This window comes from Artemia sp. Qi Xiang Cuo, chromosome 2 (assembly GCF_049724085.1).
Source record: "Artemia sp. Qi Xiang Cuo chromosome 2, ASM4972408v1, whole genome shotgun sequence".
NCBI classification, from domain to species: Eukaryota; Metazoa; Arthropoda; class Branchiopoda; order Anostraca; family Artemiidae; genus Artemia; species Artemia sp. Qi Xiang Cuo.
In genome coordinates this window covers 48,271,870-48,290,299 of record NC_142795.1, presented here as the reverse complement: position 1 = coordinate 48,290,299, position 18,430 = coordinate 48,271,870, and the positions used below count along the sequence as shown (strand labels likewise).

At 33.3% G+C, this 18,430-nt stretch overlaps 2 protein-coding genes across 2 annotated transcripts in view; one reads left to right on the top strand and one right to left on the bottom strand.

Moving 5' to 3' along the window:
- LOC148955306 (uncharacterized) overlaps nucleotides 1-18,430 on the bottom strand; it is a 162,474-nt gene that overhangs the window by 111,321 nt on the left and 32,723 nt on the right. The window lies entirely within an intron of this gene.
- LOC148955307 (uncharacterized) lies at nucleotides 14,946-16,073 on the top strand. The gene has a single exon (XM_089104911.1). It carries the CDS (start codon nucleotides 14,946-14,948, stop codon nucleotides 16,071-16,073), a length of 1,128 nt encoding a protein of 375 aa, XP_088961037.1.

The following is an 18,430-nucleotide window of genomic DNA, read 5'->3' as shown; positions in this document are numbered from 1 at the left end:
CCAAATTGTATTAGTATATAAACTAAAATAACATATTTTCATTATGTTTTGGTATATTTCATTCTGATCAACCTAACTTCACTTCTTGAATGTGTTTGATATAATTGATATAATACATAAGTACCTATTTCAGAAGTTTGAAAATGTCGGATACGACTTTTAGACGTAATGGCGGTGGTATATTGCAAACAATATTTGTTTCTTCATCATAACATTGAAAAGTGAATACTGCTCTAACGTCCACGAACTGCTTTCTTTATATGTCAGGTTATTTTAAACATTCCGTCTAGTTTCATTAGTCTAGTATGGAATAATCTGTCATCAATTTTTACTCCATTTACTCCAAAAGGATAGAAAATACATTGACAAATAATTCATTTATTAGCCAGATCAAAATATTACTTGAGCAAAATTAATACCTTTAAACCGAAATTGCTAATTGACACCCTAAAAGTTCTATTGAATCGTCCATTTTCTATTCTTTTTACTGAAATTGAATCAAAAGGAAAATCTAAATAGTAGAGTTTTAATAACAATAAATACATGATACATCAATAAAATCGAGTAATTTGACTTTTTGTCCCAATTCTTTAAGAACGACTCTTGCAACACAAGGGCCGTTTAATTAGAATAATAAGCTTTTATGAACGACATAAGAAACACTTTAGCATAAAGAGCGAGGTATTGAGGAGGGGGCAACCCCACTCAGATACGAAACAATTTGTGTTCTTTTTAAGTTTCAATGTTGCCCCTTACTGTCAGTTGAAAACTTTTTGTTTTATTTAACATAGGGAAAAAGTGAAGACACTACTCGATAGTAGTGTGGCATATTGCTACACAGGACGAGATTAGGGACGAGATCGTATAATACCACCAAACACACTATATTTGGAACTATAATGCGACCAGACAGGTTTCTGAGTCAACACCCATTTCTGGACCAATCAGCGACAATGGATACGGAGGGTACTCAATATACGATGACTCGATAAATAATGTTTCTACTAACGATACAGCCAAGCCGGACATGTTTCTGAGTCAAAACTTGTCAAACAGATTAATAACCTCTAGCTTAAAGGTATCTTACATATTGTAAGGTTTGGTTAGGAATACGTCGCGGGTAATTGCAGCATGAGGAATGGAATGCTACAGTCAGAATTGTTTTAACTTGAAATTATTTGAAAAAAACTACGTTTTCTAAAGAGTTAAAGAGGCTGAATCACAAGTTCGAACCTTAAAACGTACAGGGATTAGAAGGTACAGTTAGAGGGCTGCCGCCCCCCAAACCTCCTGCTTTCGCAGCCTTTAAATAATTTTTTTTTAAACTGAAAGTAAGGAGTGACATTTAAACTTAATACGAACAGAAATTATTCCGTATATGAAAGGGGCTGTGCCCTCCTCAACGCCTCGCTCTTTACGCTAAAGTTTATATTGTTTAAAAAAAAGAGTTGTGAGAAAGTCAAACTTTAGCGTAAAGAGCGAGGCGTTGAGGAGGGCACAACCCCTTTCATATACAGAATATGTTCTGTTCGTTTTAAGTTTTAACGTCGTTCCTTACTTTCAGTTAAAAATACTTGTTTTTTTTTGTTTAATTGAGAATACAAAGCCGCTCCAAATGGTTTATATGGTCAAAAGTTTTACGTACATCAACAAAACAAGCGTTGAAATGAGTCGAGAACTGGGAGCAATAAGCCAAAAATAGTCAATAGCACCCAGTAGTACAATTTCATATGTTGTTTGTAGACAAAGAATCCAAACCTCGAACTGAGTCTAGTTCTAGTTTACGCATTGCTGGTAGAACATATGGAGTGGATATCTCAATTCAACCAGGTCACCCGGGTTCTCAACTACTGTAGGAATGGAACTAGAATTACTTAAAAAAAATTGTTTAAATTGTTTAACAAAAAGAGTTGTGAGAAAGTCAAACTTTAGCGTAAAGAGCGAGGCGTTGAGGAGGGCACAGCCCCTTTCATATACGGCATAATTTCTGTTCATTTTAAGTTTTAATGTCGCTCCTTACTTTCAGTTTAAAAAAATTTTGTTTTATTTAAAGGCTGCGAAAGCGGGAGGTTCGGGGGGCGGCAGGCCCCCAACTGTACCTTCTGATCCAGGTACGATTTAAGGTTCGAATTTGTGACTCAGCCTCCTTAACTCTTTAGAAAACGTAGTTTTTTTCAAATAATTTCTGCACGTTTTTGTACAGTTTATTACTTATTATTGCTTGACTAACTGTTAGATGATTGTGTATTATTCTTTTCTTTCTCGACAGGGTGTTTTAAGGGCCGACCTTGTAACTCAGCCTCTTTAACTCTTTAGAAAACGTAATTTTTTTCAAATAATTTAAAAAAGAAACTGAGTTTCTTTTTTAAACTTTAAATTCAGTATTAAATTCAGTATTTCCTCTGCCGGGGAATCGAACCCGGGTCTTCCGCCTGACAGTCAGGAGTATCGACCGCTGTACTAAAGAGACACAATTGTAATTGTTTTTTAGTAAGTGGAATCTATTTTTGACGCAAGCAAATCCCCACAAAAGTTGATATTTGCTTTTTGGAAAACAGGGAAGGAGTGATCAGATTGAGCTGAAATTTTGAGGATAAGTTCCCAGGCCCCAGGAAAGCTTATCCTCTAAATTTCAGCCCGATCAGACAATGTTAAAGGGGGGCTGTGGTGGGAAAAATTAACATGGGCTCTTATAAGAAAACGAGGTTTTTCGTAAATGTAAATTCGGGGGATAATTTTTTGGTTTGAAAATATCAAAAGGCCCTAACAGGTCGAATTCTGCTTCGAATGAGTCCTCATTCACCCTGATCAGTTGCCAACTGTGGCCTGTAGGCGTCTATAACAAAAATAAAAGAGAAATGAACATTAAGTGGCTATATTTGGTTTTTGGAAAACAGGGAAGGAGTGATCGGATTGAGCTGAAATTTCGAGGATAAGCTCCCGGGCCCGAGGAAAGCTTAATCTCTAAATTTCAACCCAATCGGATAACGATAAAGGGGGGCTGTGTCGGGGGGTCGAAACTTCCGGCCCACTTTTACCCATGAAGATAAAGTCGGAGGGGGGTGAAATTTTGCACGTTTCTTAGTTTGAGCTTGGGCTACAAAATGCAATCACCGCTGTCTCTCTGCAACCACTAGGACCGGAAATCGCTTAACATTGTGGTGGGTCGCCTCTTTATAGAGGCACAAGTGTGCCTCCTTGACTTATATCATAAGCGTAAAGCTAACTTAATTAGCGAAAAGGTATACCATTTGCATAACTTTGCTCTGAATGATTTTAATTGATGATTGAATAATAGGGATGAAACAGAGCTCGATAATATTCTTTATTTTTAATTGGATTGTATGATAATGCTAAAAGGGTTAAACTGCTTACCAGTTAAGGTAAGTCCGAGGGGATGGTAACTCTTACGCAATTTAATATAAATTTGAAATAACATCATTAGTATCAATCTATGGAAACGGTTAGCGGTGACAAAAAGATTTTGTGACTTAACTTGGCTTTACTTCTTGGCTGTGTTCTGTATAATACACAAATACCAGTTTAGCCATGTTGCCAATATAAAAATGCCTTAGCATTGGAGCATGCTAAAAAGTTGGAACTAATAGAGTCATAGGCGCCAAGATGACCTAGTGACTTGACCTAGCTTTACTTCTCGGCTGTGTTCTGTATAATACACAAGTACCATTTGAGCTGTTTTGTCCATATAAAATAAGCTTTAGCATTGGAGTATGTTAAAAAGTTGAAACTAATAGAGCCGTAGATGCCAAGAAAAGATCACGTGACTTGACTTAGCTTTACTTCTTGGCTTGGTTGTGGTTGATATAATAGACAACTACATAATGTGGGATGTGGGTGAAAATATGCTTTAGCATTAGAGTATGCTAAAAAGTCGAAGCTAATATTTATAGATGCTAAGAAAAGAATTTTAATATAGAAATTCAGAACAATCTTTAAGATCAACTAGTGAGATGGTTATGGAATTGAACCATCAAGGTCCGCAACCACCAATGACCCTAACCACCAAGGACCTCAATCTCCAACCTCCAAGGGACCCCTCCAACCAACTTTCTGGGGGCCCTCCCCCCATTTTTATACTTTTTTTTTAACTTTTTTTCTTTTTTTTTACATGGTAATCTTTTTCAACTTTTTTATGTCTTAGAATGACAAAACATACTTAAAACATAAAAAATTCACATTTAATATTTTCTAAATTCAAAATAAGAATGATATAGAAATTTTAGTCATGACTTTTACAAATAGAAAAATAATGTATGTAGCAACACTTTTTTTTTACTGAATTTGTTTGGACTTTTATTATTCAACTTTTTTTTTTTTACATATCTTAAAATGACATGAAATATGCTTATCGACAGATTATCTATGGCAGGTTATCGACACTACCTAGTTTATTGCATGCATTAAATCAGTAATTTTCACCCATTGGAGGGATAAACACCAGCATCATATTTAAAAAAAGTGAAAATGAATTATTCGAGGAAAGTGTGTACACATGATATAGTCATTGTTCTGTTGATTGCTGACAAAGGGATATATTTGAACTATGAAACAAGTAGTTGTGGAAATCTTATTGGAAATGTATGCGTACGTTGTCATGACAGCTTTGAGTTAAATTCCTGTGGAGTACCCTAGTATTTCAATCGTGTAAATGGTAGATATGCGAGAGTATCTTTACCAGAGAAGTTAGTGCTCAAAGAGAATGCAAACATAAAAATAATCGTCCATGAAAGGGGAAAACTCCTTGCTACAGTTGATGGTAACACATTACCTGTTGATACATCCTATCGTCATCTTTCAGGTAGTAGCATTTTAAAGAAGACAAGAAGAAGAAGACAGGCATACTCCTGCACTAATGTCATAAATCATATCTTGTCTACGTGCCAGAACTGTTTTCTGTGTAAAAATAATGTGATAATAGACAGCGAAATCACATGCAAAATAAAAAGGGCATTTGTAGACAATATCACTAATGAATATAAAGATGAGCTGATGGAAAATCAAGCGCAAATGAACATAATAACTACAATTGACAATACAGTCACTAAACCTAATAATACCATAGATGAAATTTATATTGAAAATGTAGATGACCCCCCATTAAAAATTGTCTATGACTCAAAACGGAATAATGATTATTCTACTGATAAAGAACTAAGAGAAGAGAGTAACTATAGTATCAGGAGAAAACATGATGAATTATTTTATGGAACAGATTCAAAATGTCCAAAGTTGTTCAATGATCTTAAGAATGTATAATAATGAATGAAACATATTTTTATAATAATATTCTACATGTCATTATTTCATTAAAAATATATTATACATTATTTTGTTACGCGATCATTACTTTTAGGGTACGTCAAACGTACTAGAACGTCAAACGTTTAGAATATCTATTAAGAAGTCAAATGTAAGAAAAGGAATTTGTAGTAATATAGATACTACTACTAGCAGGCTCATAGGGGGTATATTAGAAAAAGAAATAGGTTGACAGAACTTTTACCAAAGTCTGAGAGATATGAGCTGAATTTTTTTCTCAAAAATCTCCACAGACAAGCAAACACCCGTCCAGACAAATAAGCAGAGAGTTTTCAGTTTTCAAAAACAGGAACATCCTCGTTTAAAACACATCTGATTTTATTAATAATATTTGATTTTTAATAAAGTCATAATAAAGTCTTTCTTAAATTCATCTCTTGCATACACAATACAAAAATTCCATTCAAGAAATTATGAAAAAATTGTAAGTAAGTAACAAACTCTTTCTTGAATTCACCTCTTGGATACACAATATAAAAATTTCATTCAAGAAATAGTGAAAAAATTTTAAGTAATTAACAAACTCTTTCTTTAATTCACCTCTTGGATACACAATGCAGAAATTTCATTCAAAAAATTATGAAAAAATTGTAAGTAATTAAGTAACAAACTCTTTTTTGAATTCACCTCTTGGATACACAAAACAGAAATTTCATTCAAGAAATTAGAGTTTGTTAATTAATTACAATTTTTTCAGAATTTTTTGAACGAAATTTCGGTATTGTGTATCCAGGAGGTGAATTCAAGAAACAGTTTGTTACTTACAACTTTTTCATTATTTCTTGAATGAAATTTCTGTATTGTGTATCCAAGAGGCGAATTCAAGAAAGAGTTTGTTGCTTACTTACAATTTTTTCATAATTTCTTAAATAACATTTCTGTATAGCGTATCCAAGAGGGGAATTCAAGAAAGAATTTGTTACTTACTTACAATTTTTTCATCATTTCTTGAATGGAATTTCCATATTGTGTATCCAAGAGGAATTCAAGAAAGAGTGTGTTACTTACTTACAATTTTTTCATAATTTCGTGAATGAAATTTCTGTATTGTGTTTCCAAGAGGTAAATTCAAGAGAGTTTACTTAATTTCAATTTTTTCATAATTTCTTGAATGAAATTTCTGTATTGTGTATCCAATAGGTGAATTGAAGAAAGAGTTTGTTACTTACTTACAATACACAATACAGAAATTTAGTTCAAGACATTATGAAAAAATTGTAAGTAAGTAGCAAACTCTTTCTTGAATTCACCTCTTGGATACACAATGCAGAAATTTTATTCAAGAAATTATGAAAAAATTGTAAGTAAGTAACAAACTCTTTCTTGGATTCCCCTCTTGGATACACAGTACAGAAATTTCATTCAAGGAATTATGAAAAAATTTTAAGTAAGTAACAAACTCTTTCTTGAATTCACCTCTGTCTTGAATTTCCGTATTGTGTATCGAACAGGTGAATTCAAGAAAGAGTTTGTTACTTACTTACAATTTTTTCTTAATTTCTTGAATGAAATTTCTGTATTGTGCTTTCAAGAGGTGAATTCAAGAAAAAGTTTGTTGCTTACTGACCATATCTTCACCATTTCTTGAATGAAATTTCTGTATTGTGCATCCAAAAGGTGAGTTCAAGGAAGAGTTTGTTACATATTTATAATTGTTCCGTAATTTCTAGAATGAAATTTCTGTATTGTGTATCAAATAATCAAATTCAACAGAGAGTTTGTTACATACTTACATTTTTTTCATAATCTCGTGAAGAAAATTTCTTTACTGTGTATCGAGGAGGTGAATTCAAGAAACAGTTTGTTACTAACAATTTTTTCATAATTTATTAAATGAAATATCTGCATTGTGTATCCAACAGGTGAATTCAAGAAAGAGTTTGGTGCTTACTTACAATTTTTTCATAATTTCTTGAATAAAATTTCTTTATTGTGTATCCAAAAAAGGAATTCAAGAAAGAATCTGTTACTTACTTGCAATTTTTTCATAATTTCTTGAATGAAATTTCCATATTGTGTATCCAAGAGGTAAATTCAAGAAAGAGTTTGTTACTTACTTACAATTTTTTCATAATGTCTTGAATAAAATGTCTGTATTGAGTATCTAAGAGGCGAATTCAAGAAGGAGTTTGTTACTTATTTACAATTTTTCATAATTTCTTGAATGAAATTTCTGTATTGTGTATCCAAGAGGTGAATTCAAGAAAGAGATTGTTACTTACTTACAATTTTCTCATAGTTTTTTTAATGAAATGTCTGTATTGTGTATCCAAGTTGCGAATTCAAGAAGAGTTTGTTACTTAGTTACAATTTTTTCATAATTTTTTGAATGACATTTCTGCATTGTGGGATCCAAGAGGTGAATTCAAGAAAGAGTTTGTTACTTACTTATAATTTTTTCATAATTTCTTGAATGAAATTTCTGTATTGTGTATCCAAAAGATGAATTCAAGAAAGAGTTTGTTGCTTATTTACAATTGTTTCATAATTTCTTGAATGAAATTTCTGTATTGTGAATCCAAGAGGTGAATTAAAGAAAGAGTGTTACTTACTTACAATTTTTTCATAATTTCTTGAATTAAATTCCTGTATTGTTTATCCAAGAGGTGAATTCAAGAAAGAGTTTGTCACGCTTTTACGAAAATCTGATTTTAAATTATTAAAATCAGATGTATTTTAATCATGGATGTTTCTGTTTCTGAAAACTCTCTCTGCCTGTGTGTCTGGACGGTTGTTTGCTTGTCTGTGGAGAATTTTGAGAAAAAAACATTCAGCTCATTTCTCTCCAACATTGGTAAAAGTACTTTCAGCCTATCTCATTTTCTTATATATCCCCTATGAGCCTGCTAGTAGTAGTATCTATATTTTTGATAATTCCTTTTCTTACATCTCCAACTTTTCAATAGATATTCTAAACGTTTGACGTTCTAGAATATCCTAAAAATAATGATTGCGTAACAAAATAATGTATAATATATTTTTAATGAAATAATGACATGTTGAATATTATTATAAAAATATGTTTCATTCATTATTATACATTCTTAAGATCATTGAACAACTTTGGACTATTTAAATGTGTTTCATAAGATTATTCATCCTGTTGTCTCTTGATACTGTAGCTACTCTCTTCTTTCACATCGTAACCATTATAATAATAATTAATAGATTTTGAGTCATAGACAATTTTTACTGTAGGGTCATCCACCGGTTCAATATGCTTTCCATCTATGGTATTATTAGGTTCATTGACTGCATTGTCAATTATAGTAATAATGTTCATTTGCGCTTGATTTTCCATCAACTCATCTTTATATTCATTAGTGATATTGTCTACAAATGCCCTTTTTATTCTGCATGTGATTTCGCTGTCTATTATCACATTATTTAACAACAGAAAAAAGTTCTGGCACGTAGACAACATATGATTTATGACATTAGTGCAGTAGTATGCCTGTTTTCTTCTTCTTGTCTTCGTTAAAATGCTAATACCGGAAAGAAGCCGATAGGATGTATCAACACGTAATGGGGTACCAGCAACTCTAGTAAAGAGTTGTCCCCTATCATCGACGATTATTTTTATGTTTGCATTCTCTTTGAGCACTAACTTCTCTGGTAATGATACTTTCACATATCCACCATTCACACGATTGAAATTCTTGGGTACTCCAAAGATATTTAACTCAACGCTGTCATGACAACGTATGCATACATTTCCAATAAGATCTCCACTACTACTTGTTTCATAGTTCAGATATATCCCTTTGTCAGCATTCAACAGAACAATGACTTTATCATGTGTACACACTTTCCTCGAATAATCCATTTTCACTTTTTTTTTAATATGATGCAGGTGTTTATCCCTCCAATGGGTGAAAGGTACTGATTTAATACATACAATAAACTAGGTAGTGTCGATAACCTGCCATAGAGTACCACTGGGAAAGCCAACGTCGGGTTTATGAGCAAGCATAGAGTACGATTGGTGCAGCCGCAAGCATATTTTCTGCCATTTTAAGATATGTAAAAAAAAGTTGAATAATTTTTTAAGTCCAAAAAAATTCAGTCAAAAGAGATCTACTACAAACATTATTTTTCTAATAGTAAAAGTCATGACTAACATTTCTATATCATTCTCATTTGGAATTTGGAAAATATAAAATATGAATTTTTTATATATTTTAAACATGTTTTATGTCATTCTAAAACATGTAAAAAACGGTGAAAAAATTAACCATGTTAAAAAAAAAGTTGAAAAAAAACTTCAAAAAAAATATAAAAAATTGGGGGAGGGGCCCCCAAAAACCTCCCCAATAACCCTTGGGTATTGGGGAGAGGGGCCTTTGGAGGTTTTGGTCCTTGGTGGTTATGGTCATTGTTGGTTGCGGTACTTGATGGTTCAAATCCATAACAATCTCACTAGTTGATTTCTAAGGATTTCTAAGGATTGTTCTAAATTTCTATATTAAAATTCTTTTCTTAGCATCTACAACTATTAGCTTCAACTTTTTAGAATACTCCAATGCTAAAGCATATTTTCACCCACTTCCCACATTATGTACTTGTCTATTATAGTGGCCACAACCAAGCCAAGAAGTAAAGGTAAGTCGTCACATGATCTTTTCTTGGCGACTACGGATCTATTAGTTTCAACTTTTTACCTTACTCCAATGTTAAAGCATATTTTATATTGCCAAAACACCTCAATTTGAACTTGTATATGTTACAGAACACACTCGAGAAGTAAAGCTAGGCTAAGTCACTAGATCATCTTGGCGCCTATGACTCTGTTAGTTTCACCTTTTAGCATGCCCCATTGCTACGGCATATTTCATATGGGCAACACGGCTCAATTGGTATTTGTGTATTATACAGAACAATGCCAAGAAGTAAAGCCAAGTTAAGTCACAAAATCTTCTTGTCATCTTTAACCGTTTCCATAGATTGATACCAATGATGTTATTTCAAATTTATATTAAATTACGTAAGAGTTACCATCCCCTCGGACTTACCTTAACTGGTAAGCAGTTTAACCCTTTTAGCACTTTGATACAATCCAATTAAAACTAAAGAATATCATCCAGCTCTTTTTCACCCCTATTATTAAATCACCAATTAAGATCATTGAGAGCAGAGTTATTCAAATGGTTTACCTTTTCACAAATTGAGTTAGCTTTACGCTAATGATTTAACTTTCAAGTTAAAACAATTCTGGCTGTAGCATTCCATTCCTCATTCTGTAATTACCCATGACGCATTCCTAACCAAACCTGACAAGATGCAAGATACCTTTAAGCTAGAGGTTATTAATCTGTTTGACAAGTTTTGACTCAGAAACATGTCCGGCTTGGCTGTATCGTTAGTAGAAACATTATTTATCGAGTCATCGTATATTGAGTACCCTCCGTATCCATTGTCGCTGATTGGTCCAGAAAATGGGCATTGACTCAGAAACATGTCTGGTCGCATTATAGTTCCAAATATAGTGTGTTTGGTGGTATTATACGATCTCGTCCCTAATCTCGTCCTGTGTAGCAATATGCCACACTACTCTCGATTCCTTTTTTTAATGTTCTTCCGAAATATACTAGCCTAATCGCCAAATCAATTCCGTCAGAAATGCACCCGCCCCCTTGATGGTCCCATGTATTGCCCAAGGGCTGTCTAAAAACTAAAAAATGAAATTCTTACTTTATAAAATGCCCGATGTTTTTATTAATCAGATAATCATGTTTCCTTCCATCATTACAAACTTTTCCATATTATTTCAAATAATATTTTGGTATGTTACGCACTCAGTCACGCTCGGAGATAAATTGCAGATTGAGCAAAAAATCGATTTAATATAGGAGCTATGGCCAAGGCCGTATCCAGGGGGTGATGTACCAGGTTTGAACACAACCCCCCCCCCCCACAAAAAAAAAAATACGACTCGTAAAAACGTAACAAAATGCGTATAAGCACATTTTGATGTTTATTTTAATTTTTAGGTGTGTGACACACCCCGAAAAAAATACCACCCCCCCTCCGAACAGAAATCTTGGATACGCCCTTGGCTACGACGTATGACTAGATTTGTGTAATGGAGAAATCCCTTATTAGGACTATATATGGGACCATCAGGAGGGGAAAGTGCATTTACGAGTGAATTGATTAGCATTACCTATTTGGAAAGAGGATAAAAAGCAATCAAGTAGTGCATTCACCTTCTCCCTACGTTAGTTATGTTTCTCTCGTAGACCTATATATTTAACAATGGACCTTTTAACTTTCTTTCCAAATATACTACTCACTACCCTCGCAAATGCGTCCAAGCTCCCCACCCGCTAATGGGACTGGATGCAGCCCTAAGTCATATTTTTTTAAACAAGTTTTTTCAACTGAAAGTAATGAGCAACACTAAAACTTCAAAAACAAAAAGAAATTGTTATGTATATTAGGAGGGCTGCCCCCCCCTCAATACCTCACTCTGTACGCTTAAAATTGACTTTTTGCTCCAACTATTTAAGAATGACTCCTGAAAAACAAGGACCATTTAATTAGAATAATAAGATTTTTTGAACGACGCAAAAAAAAAACTTTAGCATAAAGAGCGAAGTATTGAGGAGGGGCAAACCCCCTCATATACGTACAAATTTCTGCTAGTTTTAAGTTTTAATGTTGCTCCTTACTTTCAGTTGAAAAACTTTTTTATTTGTTTAATTTCTGACAGTCTTTTACTTTAATTTCTGACTGTCTTTTGCATGGAAATCAGACTCCCCTCCCATGGGAAACTCCCTTCCCTCATAGAAAATTCTTCCATTGGAAAGATCCTCCTACGCAATCCCCTCCAGAAAAATGTCTGTATACTTCCCAATAACCAATACAATATGTATGTAAACAATGGGCAAAGTTCATAGCTTGCAGCCCTTCCCCTGGAGACTGTGGGGGGTCAAGTCCTCCTCAAAGACATATTTATTAGATTTTTCGACTAAGATGAACAAAATAGCTATCTCAAAATTTTGATTGGGCGACTTTTGGGAAAAGAGGGGCATGGGAAGGGGCAAGCTGCCCACCGGTATTTTTGTCACTTGAAACGGGCACTGTATTTTTTGTATCTTTATGCAGAGAATTGAACAAAATCCTTGCTTCCTCCCTGTATTTTCCAAAACGGGTATGTATTTTCCTTGGCTTATATCCCAGTCACTGAAAATTGGTTATCGGTGATCTAATCGAAGTATTTGATTTTAATTTTTAATTTTTTTTTTCTTGTCGATTCAAAATCCCAGTTTTTTTTAAAAACGTAGGAACTATTTTCTTTTTACTCTAGTTGAGCTAGTATATTTTGTAAGGATCGATATATTTCATCATAAATTTTGTCAGTCAAGAGAATCTTATATAGTAGCTATTAATAGAAGTTTTGTTTAATAACTGAAACTTTTTAAATTATTATATTAAAGAACGAACTGTAGCCCAAAGTAACTGAAGTAATAAATCAAACAGTTCGTGGTAACGAACTATAAGTAAGGAGCGACCCGGCTAAATAGTAACCGAAACTCTAAAAAACGGAATTTTGACACCATTATATCAAAAGAATCAGATTTTTATGCTGATTTCAAATATATAAGTTTTATCAAGTTTAGTCCTTCGCATAAAAAGTTACGCGCCTGAAAAAATGTGCCTGATTTTCGAAAAAAGGGGAAAACCCCGCTAAAAGAAATAGAACCTTAATCAAAATCTCACCATTAGATTCAGCGTATCAGAGAACCCTACTGTAGAGGTTTCAAGCTCCTATCTGCAAAAATGTGGAATTTTATATATTTTGCCAGAAGAAAGATCACGGATGCGTGTTTATTTATGTTTTTTTTTTTTTTTCAGAGGTGAGCATATCGACCCAGCGGTCCTAGAATATCGCAGGAGGGCCCATTCAAGCGGAAATTAAAAGTTACAGTGCCCTTTTTAAGTGACCAAAAAAATGGAGGGCAACTAGGCCCCCTCCCACGCTCATTTATTTCCCACAGTCACCCAATCAAAATTTTGAGATAGCCATTTTGTTCAGCATGGTCGAAAATATAATAACTATGTCTTTTAAGATGACTTAATATCCCACAGTCCCCGGGGGAGGGGATGAAAGTTATGAACTTTATCCAATTTTTCCCTAGTTTTGGGTTTTGTAAAGTATACAGGCGTTTTCAGGAGGCTTTTTTCCTGGTAGGGGAGGTGGGGGTGGGTCGGGGTTTACGTAGGAGGATCTTTCCATGGAGGAAGTTTTCATGGGGAAAGTGACATTACTATGAAGGGGGCGCCAGATTTCCCAGCATTATTTAAAAAAAACGATCAGAAATTAAACAGAAAAAACAACAAGTTTTTCAACTGAAAGTAAGGAGCAACATCAAAACTTAAAACGAACAGAAATTATTACGTATATGATCTGGGTTCGCCTCCTAGTCAATACCTCGCTCTTTACGCCTAAGATTTGTTAGTACTATTAATTCTATTTAACGGCCTTTGTGATTAATGGGTCATTTTCAAGGAATTGGAACAAAATTCGAACTTTAGCGTAAAGAGCGAGGTATTGAAGAGGGGGCGAACCCAATAATATACGTATTAAAAATATATGAATATTGAAGCTCGTTACGTAAGTTAATTCGTAAGTTATGTATATTCATTACTACTAAAAACGTTCGTAAATAAAATTAAACAACTTTCGAGGAAGTAAAATTAATATGTAAACTTTGTTTTAATTATTCATGTACGGTGAGCCAAAATCAAAACCTGCATTAATTTAAAAACGTTCAAAAATTAAACAAAAAAAAGTTTTTTTTAGCTGAAAGTAAGGAGTTACATTAAAACTAAAACACTTATATTTAATACTTAAAGGTCTATTCAGTTCATTATAAATGGGGCATATGCTAGTGTCATCGGATATAGCTGAAACCTAGTAAAAAACAAACCACTGCACATAGTAAATAGATTCTATTTTTACGAAAAACTATATTTTTTTACAGTACTGTAATAGCAAATGTTATTAACATCATCTTGCATATGAAGATCAAAATAGTATTTTTAATATAATCAAAAGCATGTAGATATAGTTTTTATAAAATGTAGTAATTCCTTTAGAGTTTTAACAAAATATATGATTGGTGAATGAAACTAGGGTAATTCCTGAAAATTTTAAATGGATCGCTAGAGTTATTATGTAAACTGCAAAAATATTTATGGTGTCCAGGCAATAATTTTAATGTTTTAATTAAAACTAGAAAAATGAGTAAAAATTTTAAATTTAATTTTGATTTTTGATAGGTTTTTAAAATTAAACATAATTAAAAGCTTGTAGATATAGTTATATAAAATGTAGTAATTCCTTTAGAGTTTTAAGAAAATATCTTATTGGTTAATTGAAACTAGAGTAATTCCTGAAAATTTTAAATAAAATAAACTTTTTTCATGGATCGCTAAAGTTAATATTTAAACTGCAAAAACATTTATGGTGTTTGAGCAATAATTTAAATTTTTTAATCAAAACTAGAAAAATACCAGAAAATTTTAAAATTAGTTTTGATTTTTGATAGGTTGTTACTACTCGACACGTGATTTCGGAACCTAAATACCCTCGTTTACTAATGGTCCATAATAAAGAGAAAACAAATAAATCCTCATCTAAAACTTTTAATCCGGATACTTTTGAAAGGCTTATCGTGGCTGGCCTAAAACATAAAACTGACGATCATAAAATAGAAAGGCAAAAAGACCATCAGCAAGAGGAGTCAGGAGAAAGGAAAAAAGATCGTCAAAATGAGAAAGATGAAAAGCAACACAGACGCCAAAAACATATGAAAGAACGCGAGAAAAAGAAACAAAATTCAGAAGAAAATAAAGGAAAATCTCCGATTTTGGGCCCTAAAAATCATCGTTTACTAATGGTCAATAATAAAGAAAAAACAAATAAATCCTCATCTAAAACTTTTAATTCGGATACTTTTGAAAGACTTATGGTGACTGGCCTGAAACAAAATGCTGAGTCAGGAGAAAGGAAAAAAGACCGTCAAAATGAGAAAGATGAAAAGCAACACAGACGCCAAAAACATATGAAAGAACGCGAGAAAAAGAAACAAAATTCAGAAGAAAGTCCTCTGTCAGGAGAAAGTGAAAATGATCATCGAAATGAAAAAAAAGAAAGGCAACACAGACGCCAAAAACATATGAAAGAACACGAGAAAAAGAAAAAAACTTCAGAAAAAAGTAAAGCAAAATCTCCGATTTTGGACCCTAAAAGCCATCGTTTACTAATGGTCCATAATAAAGAAAAAACAAATAAATCCTCATCTAAAACTTTTGATTCGGATACTTTTGAAAGGGTTATCGTGACTGGCCTGAAACAAAATACTGAGGGATTGGCAGGTATCAATTTATTTCGAAATGAAGATGAAAAGAGTACAAGACCCAAACACCATAAAAAAGAAAGGCAACAGGACCATAAGCAAGAGGAGTCAGGAGAAAGTGAAAAAGATCGTCGAAATGAAAAAGAAGGAAGGCAACACAGACGCCAAAAACATATGAAAGAACACGAGAAAAAGAAAAAAACTCCGGAAGAAAGTAAAGCAAAATCTAAAAAATGGGCTGATTGGTTTTCAAATTTCTTATCAAGAAAGAAGACTGAACCGATTAATGATTTGAGCACCGCCGAAAAAACTCTCAAAAACTTATATTTGAACCAAAAGCAGAGAAAAAAGGAAAAAAAAACAATCTGAAACAGAGGATTTACCAGTTCGGTTAACTGCAAATGAGGGTCGAAAGCAAAGAGAGGACAGTATTTTGCAAAACTGATGTGCATGAGGCCACTGATTGTCTGGTCCTTAGGACAAACCGCAAAAAGTATACCACTATATGGAGTCATCAGACCTTGTCCTATTGCTTTCGTATTAGTCGGAAAGGCATATACTATTACCGGTTGGGCACTAAAAGACCAGTTCTAGTGAGAGCCACGTTAGATTCTTATTTGTGGTCAGTAAGTCAGTAAAGTCAGTAAGATTTTGTTCCAAGAACACATACAGAAGAAGGACTATGGGTCCAGCCACTTAACCGAAAATATAATGATTGCTAGGATATGGCTTCATTTCTTTTTTGATCAGCTTCACTTCGTCACCAATCTATTCCTTGTGCCATTTCGAAAGGTTTAAAGAGAAAATTTTTAATTTAATAACAGTCACAGAACCAACATCCAATTTTTGTTTGAATGCTTTAGCTAGAACTTCACATACTTGACCAAGACGCATCCATCGCAAAAATAACATCTTGTGTCAACAAAATTGGTTTCAAATCCTTTTCTTTTAAAGGTTTCAACACCTTCAGATGCAACTACGATTGGAGCTCTCTCTGTATAACTACCATAAAAAGGAATTTAAGCCTTTGTAGCTAATACCAAAACGATGGAAAGTCTCGTTACATATATCGCACTTGTATGGCGTTTCAATGTTGTGCCTCCTTTGCTGTTGAGGCAAATTGGGATAATGAAATTAAGACAGTACTAGAGAACCAAATGATCCAAAAATGGAGTGAAGAGATGAAAAAAATCAGAAACATTTAAAGTTTATAAGGATGTTAAGGTGGTTTATGGGCAGGAGTTCTACCTTAAGCTGAATTTACCAGCTAGAAACAACTGAATTGAAAAATAAATAATACATTTACTCTTTTCTGCCTGATTTGTGCCGTTAAATAGGCATCTCGGTGGTCTTTTCTAATAGTCTTAGTGGTATTTTGGACGGTTTAGCCTTCTCTTTGATTTTCTTGGGTATTCTGGCAGATCTTGGCTTTTGTACCAAATATATAGCTTTTACAAATGCTAATGATGACAGACCCATTTTTTTGACAGTAGAATTACTTTGTGTTTATTAGTATAACATTTGTTTTAATTTAATATAACTTCATTCGATTTTCATTCCTTTATTTTATTAAATAAAAAAAACAAGTTTTTTAAACTGAAAGTAAGGAGTGACATTAAAACTTAAAACGAACAGAAATTATTCCGTATATAAAAGGGGTTGTCCCCTCCTCAACGCCTCGCTCTTTACGCTAAAGTTTGACTCTTTTTCAAAACTCTACTTTTTAAAAAAAAAAAAAAACTATAGCGTAAAGAACGAGGCGTTGAGAAGGGGACAGCCCCTTTCATATACGGAATAATTTCTGTTCGTTTTAAGTTTTAATGTCGCTCCTTACTTTCAGTTTAAAAAACTTGTTTTTTTTATTTAATTTCTGATCGTTTTTTAGTTGATGCAGCTTTTATTTGCATAAAAATTTTACTTTTCTTTTGCTAAATGGATGTCTTTACAAATTAACTTACGTAACTAACTTCTATATTCGTATATTTTTCTTCTGGCTAAAAATAGAAAGTTGCAGATTTTTGCAGAAATGAGCTTGAAACCTATGTAATAGGGTTTTCTGATACGCTGAATCTGACGGTGTGATTATCATTAAAATTCTTTCACTTGTAGGGGATGTTTCCCCCCTCTTTAAAAAATCGAGTAAATTTTCTCAGGCTCATAGCCTTTGATGAGTAATACTAAACTTAATAAAATTCATATATTTAGAATCAGCATTATAAACACATTCTATTGATACATTTATTGACAGCAAAATTCCGTTTTTAAAAGTTTCGATTACTATTGAGCCATATCGCTTGTTTTTTCATTGTTTTTTTTTATTACGTATATGTTATTACGTATATGAGGGGGTTCTCCCCTTAGTCAATACCACGCTCTTTACGTTAAAAGTTAAAAAAAAATTTGATTCACGAACCCCTGAATCACAAAGGCCGTTTAATCAGAATAGATAGCTCTTTTGAAAGCAGTAAAAAAACTGCAGCGTAAAGAGCGAGGTATTGACTTGGGGGAGAACCCCCTCACATACGTTATAATTTCTATTCGTTTTAAGTTCTAATATTCCTTCTTACATTTCAGTTGAAAAAACTTGTTTTTTTTTATTTAATTTCTGATCGTTTTTTAAATAATGCTTGGAAATCCGGCGCCCCCTTCATAGACCTGTCCCTTCCCCAACATAAACATCCTCCACTGACCGCTTCTCCAGAGTAACCCCCTCCTCTAGCCCCCCC